Source organism: Branchiostoma lanceolatum, chromosome 10 (genome assembly GCF_035083965.1).
Source record: "Branchiostoma lanceolatum isolate klBraLanc5 chromosome 10, klBraLanc5.hap2, whole genome shotgun sequence".
Lineage (NCBI taxonomy): Eukaryota > Metazoa > Chordata > Leptocardii > Amphioxiformes > Branchiostomatidae > Branchiostoma > Branchiostoma lanceolatum.
The window spans coordinates 11,988,620-12,008,295 of record NC_089731.1 but is presented as its reverse complement, the minus strand read 5'-3'; the positions used below and the strand labels follow the sequence as shown (position 1 = coordinate 12,008,295).

At 37.9% G+C, this 19,676-nt stretch overlaps 1 protein-coding gene across 4 annotated transcripts in view; it reads left to right on the top strand.

The window, feature by feature from the left end:
• LOC136443244 (glycine receptor subunit alpha-2-like) overlaps positions 1 to 19,676 on the top strand; it is a 71,484-nt gene that overhangs the window by 38,859 nt on the left and 12,949 nt on the right. For all 4 annotated transcript variants that reach the window (XM_066440407.1, XM_066440406.1, XM_066440409.1 and 1 more), the window contains 3 exons: positions 5,888 to 5,935; positions 8,977 to 9,086; positions 17,880 to 17,947. In XM_066440407.1, the coding sequence (XP_066296504.1) occupies positions 5,888 to 5,935; positions 8,977 to 9,086; positions 17,880 to 17,947 (226 nt within the window). The remainder of the gene's footprint in view (positions 1 to 5,887; positions 5,936 to 8,976; positions 9,087 to 17,879; positions 17,948 to 19,676) is intronic.

Below are 19,676 nucleotides of genomic sequence, written 5' to 3'. Positions count from 1 at the left end.
TAAAATATTGAAAAACTGTTACGAAAAATCATAGACACATGTTGAAATTCATTTCGTAGTCGGAAGACTTGCAGAAAATACACACAACTTTAACCGTATTAGCAAAGTTATGCATGAATTGTAGCTGTATTCACTTTTATAACTTCATTGGGTGTAGTTACAAAATTTGATACGCTAGAATATATATAGTCTGAAAGATTAGACGGATTTGTATCACATCTTCACTGTGTGAGGAATACATATTAGAAAAGTTGTAACATGAATGAACGGTTAGAACGGCTATTTCACTGGGTCTTATCACCTAATTCTGTACCAATAGCGGCATAAAACTCCACAGCTACTGCGTTACAGTCTATTGATGGCATGCGACATAATCTTTGCTGCACAAAACTACTTCTCCAAACTGTCACAATGTATAGCCCTCATGAATGCAATGTACATGAATCATTGAATGACTATTTCTTCTCCAAACTATATCATACTGTACCTCTTTATCTAAACTATATGGATTATGTACCAGAAACAGTATTTTAGGTTTAGGAATCGTAAAAACAGAATATCATCTTTTCAACGACGCAACATAACATAACCACAGAAAATCAACATGTGCCATCTCCATAAGCCATGGATGTCGTGTCTATTTCCCACGACTTGCTTATGGAAAGCACGGAATTACATGAAACTGACGTATAAAAGTCAAACTTTTTATACAAAGTTCTTAGTCTATCAAAACTTGCATGTAGTAATGGTTTATGTGGTATCAGTTTGTATGCTGATAAAATGTAAATCATCGTGGAAATTCTCTAATTTAACAACAGGTTGAAGGCCATTTCTTAAACGGGGGCTTATATGATGTCTATTTCACATTACAATCATTAACTTCAGGCATATTTGTTTGATTGTTTGCTGCGCACTAAAATACATAGTAGTAAAAATACCAAATCGCTCCTCGGTTAATGTTTAAATTACATGCCTATCACAAGCAAGAAAGACCATGCCTACTAATAGTATATAACGAGTTACAATTTCTATACATTGCAAATGCTCAAACAAAACAGACTTAGAGCCTAACAAAACGTGACAAAAAAGAATGAAGATCATCAAACATCGACAGAAAACTCTTTCATATCAATAAAATATATTACGACTTCCAAATAATATATTCTGAAAAAGACGAAGTACAGCTATCAGGGGCAATGTCCAGAGTATTTTGATCATTTTTATAGATAAACGGTTTTCATGCAACATTAAATAAATAGGTCATACTGGTGATATCACCTAACCATCATATAAATCACAGAATATCTACATTATACATATATTCAACCTGTATCGTGGAATCCGATTACTGTGTAAAATATTGCTTATTCGCCGTCCTTCGCACTGCAATGCCTTCTGCATATAAAAATTCTATGCCCAATATGAAAGCTCTAAACAATCTCCTGCTTTTAGGTTGGTAATAACCTATGTGACTTTTTGTTTGGCAGAGATTCAAAATGCTAAACTTACATGTAATACAGAGAAGTTGAGTGCTATTGTAATAGCATTTCCTGTTATTCATATTAAAAAGTGTTGCCATTTCTGCAAACTTATGAATTTGAATGAATACTTCATTTTGATCGCGATAGTGCGAAGATTCATGTAGATTCCTAGAATCCCACCATATTAATGACAACCATTTCTCATGTTTCGTATAGAAATATGGAATTACCAAACATTTGGCGCACATGTCACACGCGCACAACATCATTGACATCGCCCGATCCTACAATTCCAGCAAAACCAATTACGTCTTTGATGTCGCAATTACAGACAACGTGGAGTTGTTTAAGATTCCGTCCGTGTGCTGATTTTTCTCCCACTCATTGCTGCGTGGTACTGAATAGCCCTTCTTGTTATCTCCAGCAGTACAGAATTTGCTCCCTGCCAACCCCGGCCCTCACTAATAAGAAGCTGAAGGGCCAAACAAATCCCATATACACGAGAAGAATCCGTGCAAGCCGGCAGCGTGAACGTATCTTTGTGGAATACAGAGTAGTGGCGTGCCCTTTAATTCTAACATTCGTGTTCCATTTCAAATATAAAAGGATGCTATCAGCCACTGTGTACGTTCTTCAAACTTAACTCAAGCCATATCTGTGTTCTTTCGCATACTTCTTTGTTTAGCTCAGACCCCCAATCATTTTTACATGCCTGTTCAATTTTCTTAGCATACACAATTTTAATTGAAAACATGATGATATCAAGTAGAACATTAAACGGGCTACACATAGTTTATACAGAGGATCTACATCTCACTTCTTACATCAAAGAGCAATATACTATATACAACCAGATGAGTTTTCATATATGTGGCTGGCAAACGTACTAAAGATATATTCTGGTCTGTAGTTGCAGTGTTCATGTACTCAAAAGAGAGGGGTTATGCGTAAATTTAGAAGAAAAAATACATTGCTCACTATGTCTATGATACTAATCTTCCATCCTTCATTATGTAGAAGCTATAATGTTGATAAAATGTAAATTTTAAATGGCGGCAAATATACCTTCCAAGGTGAATACCAAGTTTGTGAAACTAATTCGTATGTTCTCTATTTCGTTCTATATTGTACAGTAGAAATCGTTAGATATCCTCCCTAATTATTGATAATCATTAAACCAACAGCCGTCCTAATATTGACCAGGACCACAATGGTACCTTCCCCTGGTTGTTTCTAGAAATCACGTCCAAATGACAAATCCATTTTTACAATAATTAAACTTATCAAATAACCAACCAATCAGAGTTAACAAAACACTTGAAGCCGTTTCATAAGTAAGTGAGGCACAACCATTGGTGCATGTGTTTCACAGATACCTATCCTCTGTTTGGCTGAGGTCTAAATAAGGTAATGTTACAGAAGTAAACGTCTACAAGGTACATGACCGCTTCACCCCACATTGCACCTGATTAAGGTTGGGGTTGTAGCGAGTAGTCATTGTGTGGGAAATTGACCATATCTTTATCCTATCATCGACTAACAATTGGGAATTAGTGTCAGATAATGTAGTTTATGACGAAGAGAAAGTCTCCTAATTTTGTAATTTGAAAATTGGCTACCTTGTATATAGCTGCATTTGCGAGGAATGGTATTTGCAACGTTGATGAAGGTTAGACATCCAGGTAATAAAAAGGCCAAATGACAGTTACTCAAGCGACTGGATGAAATTTTGAATTTTCTAAATTCTATACAGTTGCTTGAGTAACTGTCATTTGGCGTATCTTATTACCTGGATATCTAACGTTCATATTCGGTATTTGAAGTTTGAATTTATTTAAAATTCCGAAAAAACTATATGGTAGTTGAACACACACACCGTTTTCTACCAACTGCTGAAGGCATAAAAAATACTGGTCTTAAATACTTTCCTGTTGTAGACATATATGAAGGATAGTATTTACGACTAAACTTATTTTGCCTTACATCTTAAGAAATATTCTTTATGATACCAGAACTTACAAAATCATGGCATTTTATTTTGTCGTCATCGTCGATAAGATTGTTCTCCTAACGACGCGGAAGCATCGGCGCTCAAGTCAACGATTTATTGAGACAGACGCGGCGGTTAGGCTTGCTTTCCTCTATATGTGCTGACGTGCAGGTATCAGAAGCCGTGTTCCAAGAATAGGTAATAGACTTAAGGCGTGAACAGCTAAAACAGTTAGTTAAATGATCCTGAACTTCCTCATTGCGTAAGAGTCGAAAAATCTCATTTACCTTGTCGATATTGCTCGATGTTGCGCACGAACAGCCATGTATTAAGTTGAGGCTATGGCTTTTCTACTTTGTAAAGTTGTGTGGTATGTATCGATCCCACCGGCCGCACATAGAACATACAAATGTCAAATGTCTGACTTCATTGAAGTGATGAACTTCACTGAAATAAAACTTGATTCCACCATTTCAGGTAGTTCTCTTGTTCGGTCCCTAAATTGAAGTCGCATTTTTAAACATGCCCATGGCCATTGATATATTCATGCATGGCATGAAATAAGCTTCACTGATAGTTAGTTTATTGGAATTTGTACTTTGTATGGATATGTTCTTGTTATGTCTTGAACTTCGGAATACACTCTTCCCTACATTGACCTTTCCCATTCTTTAAACATACATAGAAAAATTCACAGAAAAACAAAACATGGGAATATGCAAGCTATGTTATATCCAGCTCAACAAGTTACCTCTAGTTGTTGATAAAAACGTCGTGGGAGAAAATATCTAAAATCACAGCTTCTCAAGAAAAAAGATACCCGTAAACAATGCATCTTCCTCGGCCTAGAGACTAAAGCACTCACAATGTTAGTCTTGGCCTTTTGATATTTTCACCTAATCATATTCAGCGTTGATAACGTTCGGATATCGATTTCCAACGAGTTCTTTCGCCGAGGGAAAGCTCGCGGCGTCCCTATCTGACCCCATACCACAGACAGGTGGCTCACTATCATTACAATATTGAACGTTGGTTATGGATCTTCTCCTGCTGAAATCTAGATGATTTTGACTCACCAAACAGTGCAAAGGACCTTGTATTATTTGCGGGTCAAGGAAAATCAGCCAAAAGAAATAAGTTCCAGTCAACGCGTTTCTTTGCTTTAGTCACAATGATGCTGATACAGCCATTACACATGCTAAAGGTCACTCGTAACGATACTCTGTATGGTTAATGTGTGATGATTATTGTCTGGTGTCATGTTATTATACCATACTTAAACCGACTCGGGCTGTTAGAAACAAAGACTTGCACAGGGTCACGCGTTTAGATTTGCACATTATTACATTCACGGAACAAAGGTGAAATTTAATGAAGTCAAGATCCCATGGAAAATGTAGTTATTCCAGAGAACGGTTGTGTTGATAGCAAAGGTCAAAACATAAAGAGCAGAGTTAACCGTTTTCAGTTTTATTGATCGTTTCATAGCCATATGTGCTTACTGTTGCTTGGCGTCGCTTTCGTATTATATAATATTGGATTTATATATATATATATATATTTCTGGATGTGATGCAAAGAAGACGTGAGCACATATGTAAAACAATTTACTATTAGTCGGTATATATACAGTATAAAACAACGAAATGTGAAATAAAGGGAAATTAGAATACTGAAAAAGATATTATCTACATTTAACAAACATTGTATGGAAAATAAGGATGAAAACTATATCAGCAGATATCTTTGATACATTTCACATTTTGTACTCGTGTACTCTTTTGGGTGTAGAATATAACAACAGCAAATCTGCAACGGTTATTCTATTTCTTGATTTTAAACATATTAATCGCCTGTGGATTCTCGAAACAATATTCGTATCACAATAAGTGTCGAATCAATATAATAATGACCTTTATAGTTGCTCTTCATTCCTCTTTAAAATGTCATTGTATCTCTACGGATTAGAGCAGGATGATACGCCAGGGCCATAATTTCCCTCAGAGTCGAGTGTAAACCTTTATTTATAGTGTGAAGAACATTTCTTTACAAATCCGCTTTTAAGCTGCTAAATACATGGCTATTCTGTTGAAATTTGGGTATTAACACGACGCGGAGTCTTATGGATATGATTTCGAATGCCTACTGTTGGGCCCTATACTGCAATACCTTAATATTTTGCTGATACAATATCGTGATTCCATTTTATTATTTTCATTACTATTCAATTAGAAAATCCACTCATCTATTCATTCATCTTTTTAGATTATTCCTTTTACCTCTCCCAGCACTTTGATATTCTCGGATATTTTCCTTTTTGAAATTTCATCTAAAATAGCCGAAATTACAATTACGTACAAATATCATTGTGTGATGGTTCAACATTACATACAACACAAAATTTCTTTTTTTGCAGAGTTCGTAAGGACTGCAGTAACCATACGACTAGCCATAAAGTCAAAAGGTATGTGGATTTTCATTGGACCTTTCCTGTGGGTTGATGACGTATCGAGTGGTTCAGCTCCGCTGCGGTTTGAGAACAAATCGCACACGCGAACGCTGATATACAAACGATGTGGTCGGCAATCCCCCATAGGGAACTACGCATTACCCCTTTGGATTGGAAACAGATAGCCGCCATTTTCAACAATAGTGGAAATGAAGCATCCATTGAGATGCTCCTCTGGTCTCTGTTTCTCAGTACTCCCTCGACCTCGCGTACCCGTCGTCGGTCCTCCTCTGAGTTACGGAGCGCCACAGTCTCAGCGTTGCTCCAAACCATCCCATCTCGTATATCTCACAGGCTTAACAGAAAGTAGGATCCCTTACGGCTGACTTATGACTTTTATACCGATCCAGCAGTGAAACACATCACCCTCGGATAGGATAATAAAAGACCAATCGCTTTCGGCATGGCGCGCGTGCGGACGTACATTGATGATAAAAGACAGACTCACGAAACTATGTCCACATTTTACATGTTCAGGGCGACATTTAGATTTCAATACTCCTGTCCCTGGACGTGATTTAGAGAGGCAATTTATGCTTGCAAAGCAGTAGAAAATGATCGATAGAGTGGAACTGGTGATTGTAGGAAACAGCCGTCACCCGAAAAGTACGCGCCGTCCATCAGAGTGATAAAGGCCCCACAAAATGATGCTTGCAATGACTCTGAATCTCTACGCCGTAAGTGATTCGACGCCCACCTCCATTTTGGCTGCCAGAATAGTGAAGAATGTGCATCCATTCAACATTCTCCTTTCTATTTTCAACACATACGTCATGCTGTAATACTGTTGACCGATAGCGGGCTGACGATATGGATGGGGTACGTTGTGCCTAGCGCGTTCAGTAAGCTGGCATTGGAATACAAACACTGACTACCATGTTAGGGTACAACACACAAGATGGCGGCATACTGATCTAAATGAAAATGAATGATGGGCGGTTGGTCTGTTGATCAAAATCCACTATTTGCAGTACAAATATCAACTCAGCCGACATTGACGCAAATGAGTCTCTTCTATCACAACTGTTTATTTTTATCAACTGTTAGCCATCTTGAATTTGAGGGCAATTTGATGTGTCAGAAAGATGCCAGCTGCAGGACCTAACCTGAAGGTGTGATAGAATTGAAAATACGCATCGCACCCAACCACAAAGGGGCATGAAAAGGCCATTCCAACAAAATAAAGCCAACAAGAAAGATCTAAAATGCTTGCATCATGTTGCTTCATCACATTTGTCGAAGGCCATCAAAATGAGTGCAGTACATTAGAGTTTGTTCGCCGGCACTAACTGACAACACTGGCGCCATGCATGTACCAATCCGGGCTTCGAAGAACATAAGACAATAGTCCAACACCACTGCAATAGTCTGCTGGTTGATATTTTACCCGCGTATACATAGAGATGAACATAAGCATGAAAGATGGTTCCCCCCAGGCAACGGACATGTGTATGTACGTCGGGCAGGCAGTACCCATTGCTGATGGAGGCACGTTACGCGCGGAGGCATATTTCAGTTCATCCCTTAACTCTTACTTACGTACGAGACTCACCCAGAAATAAGGTACACAACTCAAATTTCGGGGGATAGTTATAAAGTATAAAGCATTTGATGAATGCCTACCAAAAATCAAATCATTGTGATCATTAGTTTGCAGGCAACACCCAGTAACGTTAGGTGAGAGAGAAGGAAAAACATGGACAATTGAGCTGCGACCTGAGGTGTGCGGGTCAACTTGCTCTGCTGAAAGTCAGATACACACTTTATTCGAGTTTTTGAAAATACGACGAGATTCCTCACCAAGCGCTTTGACGTCGTCGTAGATTTCACGGGATGGCGAACACGACTCACACAGCTCTGATCACAGTTCAACCTTGTTTTTCTTGACACTTACCTACTCATTTTTAAAAGGAAGTCGATTGGAAAGTAATGGCCACACAAATTTGATGGATATTGATAAGAGATTTACATTATATGATTTTGCCCCGAAATTTGAGCTGTGCACCTTATTTCTGGATGAGGCAGAGGAATTATTGTATCCCCAGTGTACGTTATATCCGGATCCGCTATCACACATAGTTTTGACTTTACATTTATGTCTTACAGTTGTCCCGACCGAAGGACCCCTACACAAAAGTTATAACTTTGTATTGATAAAGCCCTCGAACATGACAAAATACACTCAGCATAAGAAGTTCAAAAACATGAACTTGATCAATCAGTTCCCCGTTGTTTCCTTTCATCAATTGTATATCATTGAAAAGTTTATTTACTACCTTTTACAATGATACCATATATTTTTTGTCATGATCCTACACACAATGGTCGAACACCAAAGCTGGCAATACACACAGTGAGTGAAAAAATACAAGAGTGACAAATTTCCCCTGGCGTCTGACGTTGGCAGGTGAATTTTGGCCCTTTTTTGGGCGATTAACCAACAAAATCAGTCATGGTGCTTGATGTACAAAGTCCAGTGTGATCATAACAAATGAGGTATCATTCTAAAGGAAACTAGACATTCAAGTTTCCGATTGATAAACAGATAATGTTAAGTATTAAAAACAATTGACAATGTCATCTTGGGCATTGGTGCTCAATCCATGAATATACAAACTGAATAACCTGTAATGCAATGTAAAGTATTCACGAATATATGATAAACCGACATTAATTTTCCGGAGTTTACATTGCAACAGTCTGTGCAAGCCACTGGTGGTTCATACTACAAGAATCTAACCATACCTGTTGTGTAAATCACTATACTGGGTCGTAGCATACACTTGACTCTCATGGGACAACATTGCATAATATCTCACCGGAAATAGATGATATGTATACAATCTTCTTTTTCCAGCACCACAGGGGAGGCTAATTAAGCAAACTACACAGATATGATCATCATCATCATGCTTCATACTCCTGACAAGTTGGAGCGTACACATAGAAAATATGCACACATTTATACTGTGCGTGTCTTCTCTTTTCTTGTATAGAAACACAGAAGCTGGACTACAAAAGGAAAAAGCAGGCACGCGGTCTCCCAGTACGTTTTTGGATGACTTGCTCTGCAATTATGACAAAAGAATAAGGCCTAGCTTCAAAGGTAAGTTTATACAAGTAATGTATACAAATTGTTTTAAATTTAAAATTTTTGATTTTACAGACTCTAGGTCGATTACGTAGTTTTCGTGCTGTCATTTTCAGAAATTTGGCATCTTTCTTTTACATACATGAAACTTTGGAATATGACTGTATTTTACATACAGGTAGGCCGATAGAGTCGCTTTCCATCAAAAAGGAAGTCTCCGGAAAGCTGAACAAAACCTTTATAAAGCCCCTTATAACGTGAGAAATTGATATTCAGAAGGCCATAACTAATGACAAAGATGCAACCATACACATCATTCAAATGGGAAACGAATGACCTTGTTCACATGTTCATGTGCACGGCACATCAGCCCCTCCATCATGACGTGACACTGAAAGCACATTAACTATGAAGTAACAACAGCTGGCTTCCTTCGGGCGCTCTAATGGCTTTACCGTTGCACCTCCGGCGTAAAGACCCCACGGTTGCTTAATTTCAACTAACACGATTAATGTACTGTTTACAAAGAATGTTGTAATAGACTATGTCTTTTACTAAGACCCTCTTAATCAAATTTCACAAATCTATTTCAAAATGTCTGTACATTATAATGATGAGTTTTATTAAGAAGAGGATTATAAGTGATTAAATTTTTATTGCATTTTTCAAAATGCCACAAAAACACATAATACAAACAGAGAAAAAACAACGTTTAGGGAAAATATAAACATATGCCACGGATCAAACATGATAAGTAAAGGTGGAAACAGAAATGAGCTATAACGTAAATATAAGTAATATCCATGATAATAATAATAACAATGATAATATAAGTGATAACTTATGTGGAGAAGCAAAACTGCACCTGTGCTTTTAGTATGACTGAAGAAACACTGAGAATAGTAAGCTTTACTAGCCTTCATGTGATATCCAACCATGCTGTCACAGGGATGTAGAAAGGGATAGGAGGGAGTAAGTCGATACTCGAAGAGCACGAAACCAAGAATGGTGGCGCCAGGCAGCTTATTTCTAAACGTTTCACTTACCAAATTCAAGAAGAGTCCACCATTTCATGAAGTCCAGGACTCCAGGAAGGATAGTGTATGATTTGTGAAAACTAAACACTAATGGAGATCTAAATAAAACAAGTCCTGGATACAAGGTAGCGTTCTACAATTGCTGTTATTCTTAGTCAGGTGTTTTTGTATGTCGAACTACGTCTGTCAATTTCTAATGGATAGCACGTCTGTTGAAGGCCTTTTCATTTCAGAGGCTCCATCATGATGACATTCACATTAACAACAGAAATCGTTTTTCAACATGCCATCATTTGGTGCCGCTAAATGTTCTAAGAAAGAAGGTATCATATGCTGAAGCAATACCCTCAACTGTGTAGAGTCACAGAAGAAAAGTAGTGGATGCTACTTGAAACGTCTGACCGTTTCCAAAATCATATCAAGTGGCTTGAGTAACGTTATTTGGCGTATCGTATAACCTGGATGTCTAACCTTCATCGACGTAAATACCCTCAACTCTTTTCTTTTCCTACATAGCTTACAAATTAGCCGAGAGGAGGTCTTCGTTTATGATCTATTCGCAAAAAACGATAAAGCTTGAGGTTGTGCTCAGACAAAAGTTTGCAACATTGTAAAATATCATCACCGAGAACATTTGCAACCTTTTCAAACCTGTGTGTGGTTATAACAACGAGAGACCGCATTCCATCGTGCCCACCTGGCACATGTGTTACATATCAGTTTGCTCCTCTGGCTATTCACAATGACGGTGATTGGTCCGCGAATTGACAGACCTTCATGGTGCGGATTGCCAGTAATTGTCACCTCGTCTTCCGGGAATGAGGAGCCGTGACCCATCAGCCGATTCGGGGTCTCCCGGATACCTGCAGGTAATTCCTGGGAGGTCTGTGCGTTTGGAAAGGTGCTGAGGTGTCATTGGGGACGGAATAATCTTTAGGAATCAACCGGCCGACCTGTTGCGCCCGTGATCGATGAATAACAGAACACGAACTCTCGTGAGAAACGACGGGGCAACTTTTACCCATAGTTGGACGTCAACATTTTCTGCACTCGACTGCAAATAGATCTGCCGCACATACGATTTCCAACTCTTTAAGAAATCACAAGCCACCCATAGCCTTAATCTAATCAACGAATTGACTCATACAATCAACATATAAATAGTTCTGTCAAAGACTACGTTATAACGTTACGTCATACTAATGTTTGAGAAGACATACGCCACTTTCCCAAAACTTGAAACTTGCAAAAACTGCCGAATGAAATTATGTGTTTATTAAGTTTCTTTATTAACATCCTTGTTTGCCTTTTCCCCCTCAATAAATCTGGCGTCTATTTACGGAAGTATCAATTTAATGAAGTTCCTCCGTACAAACGTTTGCGGTAGGCCTGTCATTTCTGTTATGAGAATAATTTCGCAGAGCAGATTTCATTTCCTGACAGCTAAACGTGCAATGGATCTTAATAAGGTGGATAATCTGTTATGCTATAGACTTTCTGCCCGTCTTGATTTGATCATCATTTGCGATTGACCTTCGATGAAAAACATAATTTATTTGGAATTTATGTAATTTAGCCATGTCTGCCTTAATTTTCTTTGTGGATAAAATCATTGGGATTCGGCAAATCAAATTAGACCAAGGTTGCTGCTGCAATATGTAAATTGTCCTACTCTATCAATGTTAAGTGTTGGAGTAGTATTGTAGCCGACCAAGTGACAGTTACTATTGGATCATGACTTTTCAGTCGCAATCTTCTCGATGCGCACTTTCTCGAAGAATTCGAACACACGGCAATCGCTGAAGAAGTCATTTGGTAAAAGAAACGTTTTTATCAAACGTTCGCATACATGCACGTCGTGATAAATCAATATCTGTGAGCCAGTTATCGAAGCAGAGACACTCCCATTGCCCTCTCTCTTCGCCCTATTGTCTACGAGACCGCTAATTCTGCCATTCTTAATTGGCAGTGCTGTGGCCCTCTCGCCCCTGAAGATCATTTCCTCCGGCGATATTGTGGCAGGCAAATTAAGGTGGAAGCAAGCCTGACCTCGTCAGTGCCCACATCGAAGGTTCTTGCTGATTTGCAAACCTCTCCAGACCCACGCAGTCGGCCTTTGACCAACACTACTCAATATGATAATGATTGCCCGTAATCAGTTTCAAAACAAGTCCTGAGGCATTACAACATGTTCTCATACAAAGTATTACATTTCAAGCTTCTCTGCTATAACCGTAATGGGAAATAATGAAAGTTTTATTGCAAGTTCATGCCCGTAAGCTAATTTCAAATACATCGTAGAAATATAGGGGAAAACATACATGTGACAGTGAACTGTGACTGAATGTGTTGTAACAATATACGAATACGACTGTTGGCTATACCTAGACAAGCTGAGTTTAACTTCTTTTTTGTGGCAATGGAAGGCCCACTTTTTCTAGAATTTTTAGTAATAACAGTGCAATGTGATCCCTATGTGGCAAGACCCCCTTTGCCATTGCCACGATTCCCAATGTCTCTTCATTCATCAACAGCTTTCCTCCTTTCAGTTCTAAATAAGATAGCCCTCAAAAAAAGTTAACCGAATACAGCCCTTTGCTAGCTATAAACCCTTAGCAGGGATCTGTTAACTACAAGACATCAATACAAAAACATTGTAGTCACAACTGGCATTTTGTTTTGCCCTGTTTACGGGGACAATTTTTCTTACATCATTCAAGATCGTTTGTCCGTGTTATTAGAAAGACACAACTCTGCTCACTTACAACCACTAGTTTATATTCTAACCATGGCTTCACCTTCAGGTGCCTTATAATTAACGACAGGGTGGATGAGGAATGGACGAAGGGATGATTGGTTGGTTGGTTGGTTGGTTGGTTGGTTGGTTGGTTGGTTGGTTGGTTGGTTGGTTGGTTGGGAAGAGAAATAGATGGGTGTATTTGGTATGGGTTGTTGAGATGTGTAGAAGGGATAAAGTCGTTAACAAATCGGTTAACATGGGCAATGAATGAATGTAAGGAATATGGAAAACAGTTGTTGAAATATGGTAAATGCACGTTTGGTGAAGCGAAACTACAGTCATATATCCTGACAAGGATATATTCAGAAGTGTATGTGAATGATGAATTTGCCCTATTCAATATTTTCACTCCCTGTTGGCGCATGAGATGTGGAAAGTAGAGCGTTAGAATGAGGATGTGAATGTGAATGAGCGAGTGATCGAGTAAGTGAATGAGTGCATGAGTGAGAGAGTGATCGAGTTTATGTACATATATAATACGTGAATGTGATTGTGCCTGTATGTATGTAAGATGGTTATGTAACAATTGCTTCTGAATACTGTCTCTTAGAATTTTGAATTTCATTAATGTTGTACCCATAGATTATTGCCAAATTAAGACTAATGTGAACTAGAGTCTCGAAACTCTAAAATCATTGTCATTTCGTTGGTGTTTACATGTAGGCAATCCAAGATATTGGACAAACATCGATACTTGGCATCCTGGTACAATCTCACATGAAGAGCTTCCACATGAGATTTGTTGACATTTCAACGGTTTTGTTCACATCGTTTCAGCCATCAAGTTTTATAAGAACCGCGGATCAACTATTCATTCACACCAGTTTAGCTATCTCCCCCTTAACCAAATGCCAGGAATCTAATTGCAGTTTGAGGTCGATATATATTTTTATACAAAATGTCGTGAAAAGATGATTCTCATTCAAGGTAGTATGTCTCCTAATAGCAATGGCAACATTGCGACCGATTCGTTAGTGAATTTACCAGTTGGCCTTTCAGAAACGTAATCAAGTTCGGAATTGAGTCTATCTAAAAGCGTGATCCTACTTTCAATAGAAAAAGGAGCAATTTAGTGGACATTGATTGAAGTAAAACAAATTGGTACATGTATGTGAACGACGGCCAACGAACTGAGGAAATACCAAGTTCCTTGGCCTTTTTCTGTTGAGCTGCAATTTGTCTCAGAGTTACGTAGTACTCTATAAGAGATTACCAGTGTGCAAAGAATTTGTAAATACTATATGTCCAAAGCGGTGGAAGACAAAAACATTTTATTTCCAGTTGTCCAGTTAACCATGACGAAAGAACCGAATTGTTTAAACAAGTTACCACGAAATACCCCTACTTTTACACATTCACGGATGAACAAAAAGCTACTTTTCTCTTGAAATCACAAAACCCACAAATTCTAGAAAAAGTGGGACTTTTCGTCTTCCATTGCTTTCAAAAAAGAAGTCAAGCCCAGCTTGTCCAGATATAGCCAACAGTCGTATTTAGTATTAATAGCCTATTGTTACAACAAACTCAGTCACAGTTCACTGACACATGTATGTTTTTCGCTATGTTTCTACCATGTATTTGCAATTAGCCAACGGGCATGAACTTGCAATAAAACTTCTCATTCCATAGATGTCCCCAGGGCCTACATGTACACAGCAACAGGCACTTTGCAAACTTTCAAATATATTCTTTTATTTGCAAATGCATACCCGTAGGCTAATTGCAGCGGTACAATCAGTAAAATTAGTAACACGTGTCTATTCTATACATCTAATTAATTTTCTACATAAATTACTGGGGGGTCGACTTCTTCTCCGAAGGCAGAGGCTGATGAAAAGTCCAACGTTTTGTGATTTTAGTAGAAAGGTGTTTTTTGGAGGTCATCTAGATGTTGAAAGCTCGAGAATATTGTTTTATTTGTTTCAAAAAGCTGTTTTGAAAAATCATGCTCTACCGTGTGTGTCAAGCTATGTGTTAGCCTGTAAAACATCGACTTATATCAAAGCATATATCTATAGAATACTGACCCCCGTACACATAGAAAGAGAAAAATAAGAAAATCATTTATATGTATAGATGACATTTATATTAAAGCATCAATCCGTACACAAGACATTATTTTGAATACTATAGCGGTCTTTTGATGTAGATAACGTTCGGTTGTGTTTCTGAGCTGATGCCAACCTACATGATAAGTTTTGTCATATACATTTTAATTTCAAAATTTGCGGTAACGCTAATATGAGATTGGAAACACTGTTCTGATAATAATGACATTGATGACTATGAAAAACGGACCTAGGTAGGAGACATTCAGAAACTGCAAGCAAAATCTGAACTTGTCTTTGACAAGACTATCAACGCCATCCATGACTATTTCAAGACGACTTCTGTCTTTGACACCCCTCCCATAGACACCGTGGAGCCAACGACGCAAACAACGTCATTACGGGAGCTTAGATCTAATACCTTCCTTCCTAAATCCATCCCTGCATGGTATAATTGCAGAAATATCCTGTCTCAATGAATCGGTCTTTGAAGTCTGACAATATTTTGCTTTTCTGTCACGTTATATGCGAAGCAAACTGGCAATTCTAGTATGAATTCTATTCTAGAAACTTCAAAATATCATTATTTCATAATTACTTATCGTCGTAATCGGTATTGGTGCTTCTAGATGATGTATAGGGCAACACCAAAACCAATCATGTTTGTTTTTTGACAAGACATCTATTTTTTGGAAATTATGGCCTTTGTCATTAAATCATAGCTGAGTCAGTGTAAGATAATGGAAGCATATACCTTTAGGTCATTTAGCTACAGAAATTTAAAGTGTTGTCAGCAATTGTACACACTGAATCAGAAATAAGAACAACCTCCGACATTTATACAGCTCTAATGACATTGATTATCTTCCAAGGTTCCTTCCCAGTAATAACTGTCATGCCCAGTAATTTCTGTCATTGTGAACCCATATAACCTTATCCCATGACGAATTAATTAGTTTAAATGTAAATAGATAGGTCTTGGCTCGCAGCAGTTGATTATATGCATCAGAAAATCAACTAATAGAATCATTTCAAAGTAAGCTTTAGGAAAGATAATTTAAGCTACAATTAATGTCAAAGTGTCTTCTGTGTGCATAGTATTACACAACCATATGTCTAATAATGAGGGGTTGAATCTAGAAACTACGTGGCGTTTTTTTGGGTAATGTGTTTAATGTTTTAATGCTTAGTGTTGCAATTCAATTTGTTTGACCTGTTCAGCATTTTAAGCGCTACGATATGCTTGACGATTATTGTCAAAACCATTATGATATTATATTAATTTACCCTATAGCAAGGTTCGAACTTCATCATTTTTGCAATGTTCTAAAGTTTAGCTGAACTGTTTTAAACAATGTTGCCCCGTGTTTTTTGGGTCAACAACGACATTTGTTAAGGGCGATAGAATCAGTTTTTTTTTGCCTTTTGTGCAATTCAGTATTGCTTTGTGATCATATATGATAACAGATTCGTATTAATTCCTCAATAACAATGAATTAATTTCGAATATAATTTACATGAATCTATTGATATGCGTATGGATGAAGTAATATCTAGCTGAAATCCATTCTTCTGAATCTGTAAGCAGACTTTTTTTAAACTTTTGAAATAAATGTCCTAACATACATTTGGGTAACTCAAGTGATCGTTGACGTCATCCATGCCGGCACTATTATAAATCATAAACTCATTAGCATAGAAATCAAAATCAATAGACGAAGCTTAAGACAGAACTAATTAATACTGCAGTACTGAACAATTTTTTAATATCAAAAAAGGTCACAAAATGCAATTTCCATCCCACACCATGTAATTAATAAAAGGTTCACCATCACAAATCAATCGGTTTCTGGTTGTTTAAAGAATTACCGGAATCATACAGCAACTTACTCTGTTGTGCCGGCCTAATCTATCCGCATTATAACGTTAGCGGCTGAACCACAGATGATAAACAGAAGATTGCGCTAAGGTCGATATGCCGTGCCTTTATTGAAAGAAATGAGTGAATTTAGAGCCATTGCTGAGCCCCTAAATCGTCAATTGATTGCGGTCTAAATCCTGTGACGATGCGCTGTATATACATGGTTTAACTCGAAGTTCTGTATCGATGATCGGGTCGATCGAAAAACCTGCCATTGATGGACTCTAGTTCTACAGGATGTATTACATAGGATTATCATGAACCACCTACGCCGTAACTCCGCCTCATATCCAATGTGATTATTGTGTAATATTCCTATAATCTTACATATGTGACGAATGTGTCCATCTAACTACATCTAAATCAATACTATCTATATGTGCATCGTGTCTAAATGTATATAGAAACCATCACGTCGTAGTGCTTCACTCAGGAACCAGATAGTCATGTCCAAGGCATCACAAGGAAAATTCGATAATGGAAAGATATCATATTCTATATCACCCTTCAAGTTGAACAATCGATTGTGCCTATCTGAAAGGACATGCGCTTCTTCAGATATCTGTCCCGAAAAGCCAATTCTCAGGACAAACAGATAACAGTTTAATATTGTAGTTTCTCTACACCATGTTCTTAAGTCAGCAAAGAGAATCTAACAGAATTACGTTGTTGCGATATGTCTGTAAACTATGTAAACAACAAGTATAAGGATACATTGATTCAAGTATTGCACTTTGGGCCTTGCTTGCTATGAAAAGAATCCTCCATAGTTTACCTTCAACATCATTCTTGAAGAGCAAAGTTTATCATATATAAATTTATTGCACAACAATTGTACAGTTCTATGAGGCTAATTTACCTGATACAAAAGTGTATAGTATGGAATCATGAGATTTAACAATCATTGGGAAATTTTCTAACGTCTAGACATTCTTTGATATATTTTCCTATATATTCAATGAATATCTCAGATATAACCAATGGTACCTCGTTTTCTTCTAGGACCTTCAGTGAATGTTTCCTGTGATATCTACGTCAACAGTTTTGACTCAATCTCAGAAACAACCATGGTAAGTCTGAAAACCTGCATTCAACTGGTTTTACATTTCAGACACGATATGCTTGTCTATATGTCAAGCAGTCTGCGCACCACAGACAAAGGAGTGGGCGGAATATCTGAAGCATTGCGTCATCTAGCGGCCGGGCTTTCCGTGGAGACGTTCAACAAATCTCTGTCATCCCAACCTTACACTTAGACGCAGACCCTGAGCTGGCCTTGGCTTCAAAGCGCTATTCTGCATTACGTCTTCCGCTAAACGTATAGAGTCGACGGGGACCCGAAGCTTTTGTGAGAAATCGTGCACGGGAAGTAAGCAGTAGATGACGCCAAGATGGCGGGACCCTAACAGGGCAGCCCGAGAGATAACGTAAAAGAGCCGAATGTCTGGCATAACTTTGCAGAATGTCCCGGATATGTCTCCTGTGTACGTACGCGGAAATATATGTACATAAGAGACACATCTGTCAGGGCACAAATCAAATGAAAAAACAAGTCATCAGTTAAGTGAACATCCCAGCGTACACGGGATTCCTTAGGGGAAGCAACAGATGTACACTCAGGCATATTTAGGGGTTCATATAAAGATAATTTTGCAATAACTGCAGAAACGAAATAGGATGAAGTGTGCGTAATGTAATATACATTGTGGGCGAAGGAACTTTGTATTCTAAAAAGAACAAATTCATAAAAATCATTCATACAAAGTACCCTATACAACATCAGGTATCATCAACTTGTACAAATATACAACGATAATTTGTTGGAGGTACGATATTTTACAGATTAAAAGCTATCCAACTCACACTAATAGACTACTGACAGCCATCTTCCTGACCTATGACCTCACAATGTTGTTCCTCTTATGTTCACGTCATTTCGTCCAAACTAATAGGAGAAATTTTACATGAGAACAGTATATCATTCCTTAAATCTCCTTAAAATTGGATGTAACCGCAGGAAAAAAACAACACTATAAAACATATTTGGGAATTTACAGTAAGACAAGAACAAATATGTTGATAATTCTAAGTATATGAATGGCCGTCAATATTCAAGATTCATTGAAAAAACAACCAAAGGTCTAAGAGATCTGTAACTACCTTTAAACTAGCAATACCATTTCTTTAGAATAAAAAGAATACGTTATATTGTTTTGTATTGTTCACGTTCACCAATGATTTCCACACGAAATCCGGAACGGAAGCAACAGCAAATCCGTAGACGCCATCTTTAGGTATTCACGGTCTCCTGCTTTTCCCATGCATCTTTGGCCTATCATGACCCCTATCAACATCCTGATTAATTCGACTTAATAGAAGTCCAAAATTTGATTACATCAGAGACATTAAATGTGGAACCCACGGCATTTATCACTGATAATAGATGGTAATCGCACAATTGTCGATAGTTTCCTCCGGTGACAGATTACAATTAGGCTGCCCCAATAATTGCATGTTTTGTGTTGAAAGACATCAAAAGATCGAAAGATTAAAGTGTCTTTCCTCTTGCATAACGTTTTGTGGTAAACGGAAATTCCAGGAGTGTATTCTGGGAGGATATGACGTCATAATTAGAATGAGGTAACCCTGCACGAATATAGTAATGAGAAGTCTGCAAGCCCAGGCTGATCTCGCAACTAGTTTCTTGTGAAAACAGCAAGTTTTAATTTGATGATCGGATACAAAATGATGGCTTTGATCGCAACCATTGCAACCATTTCACCTAATAATCATTAGACT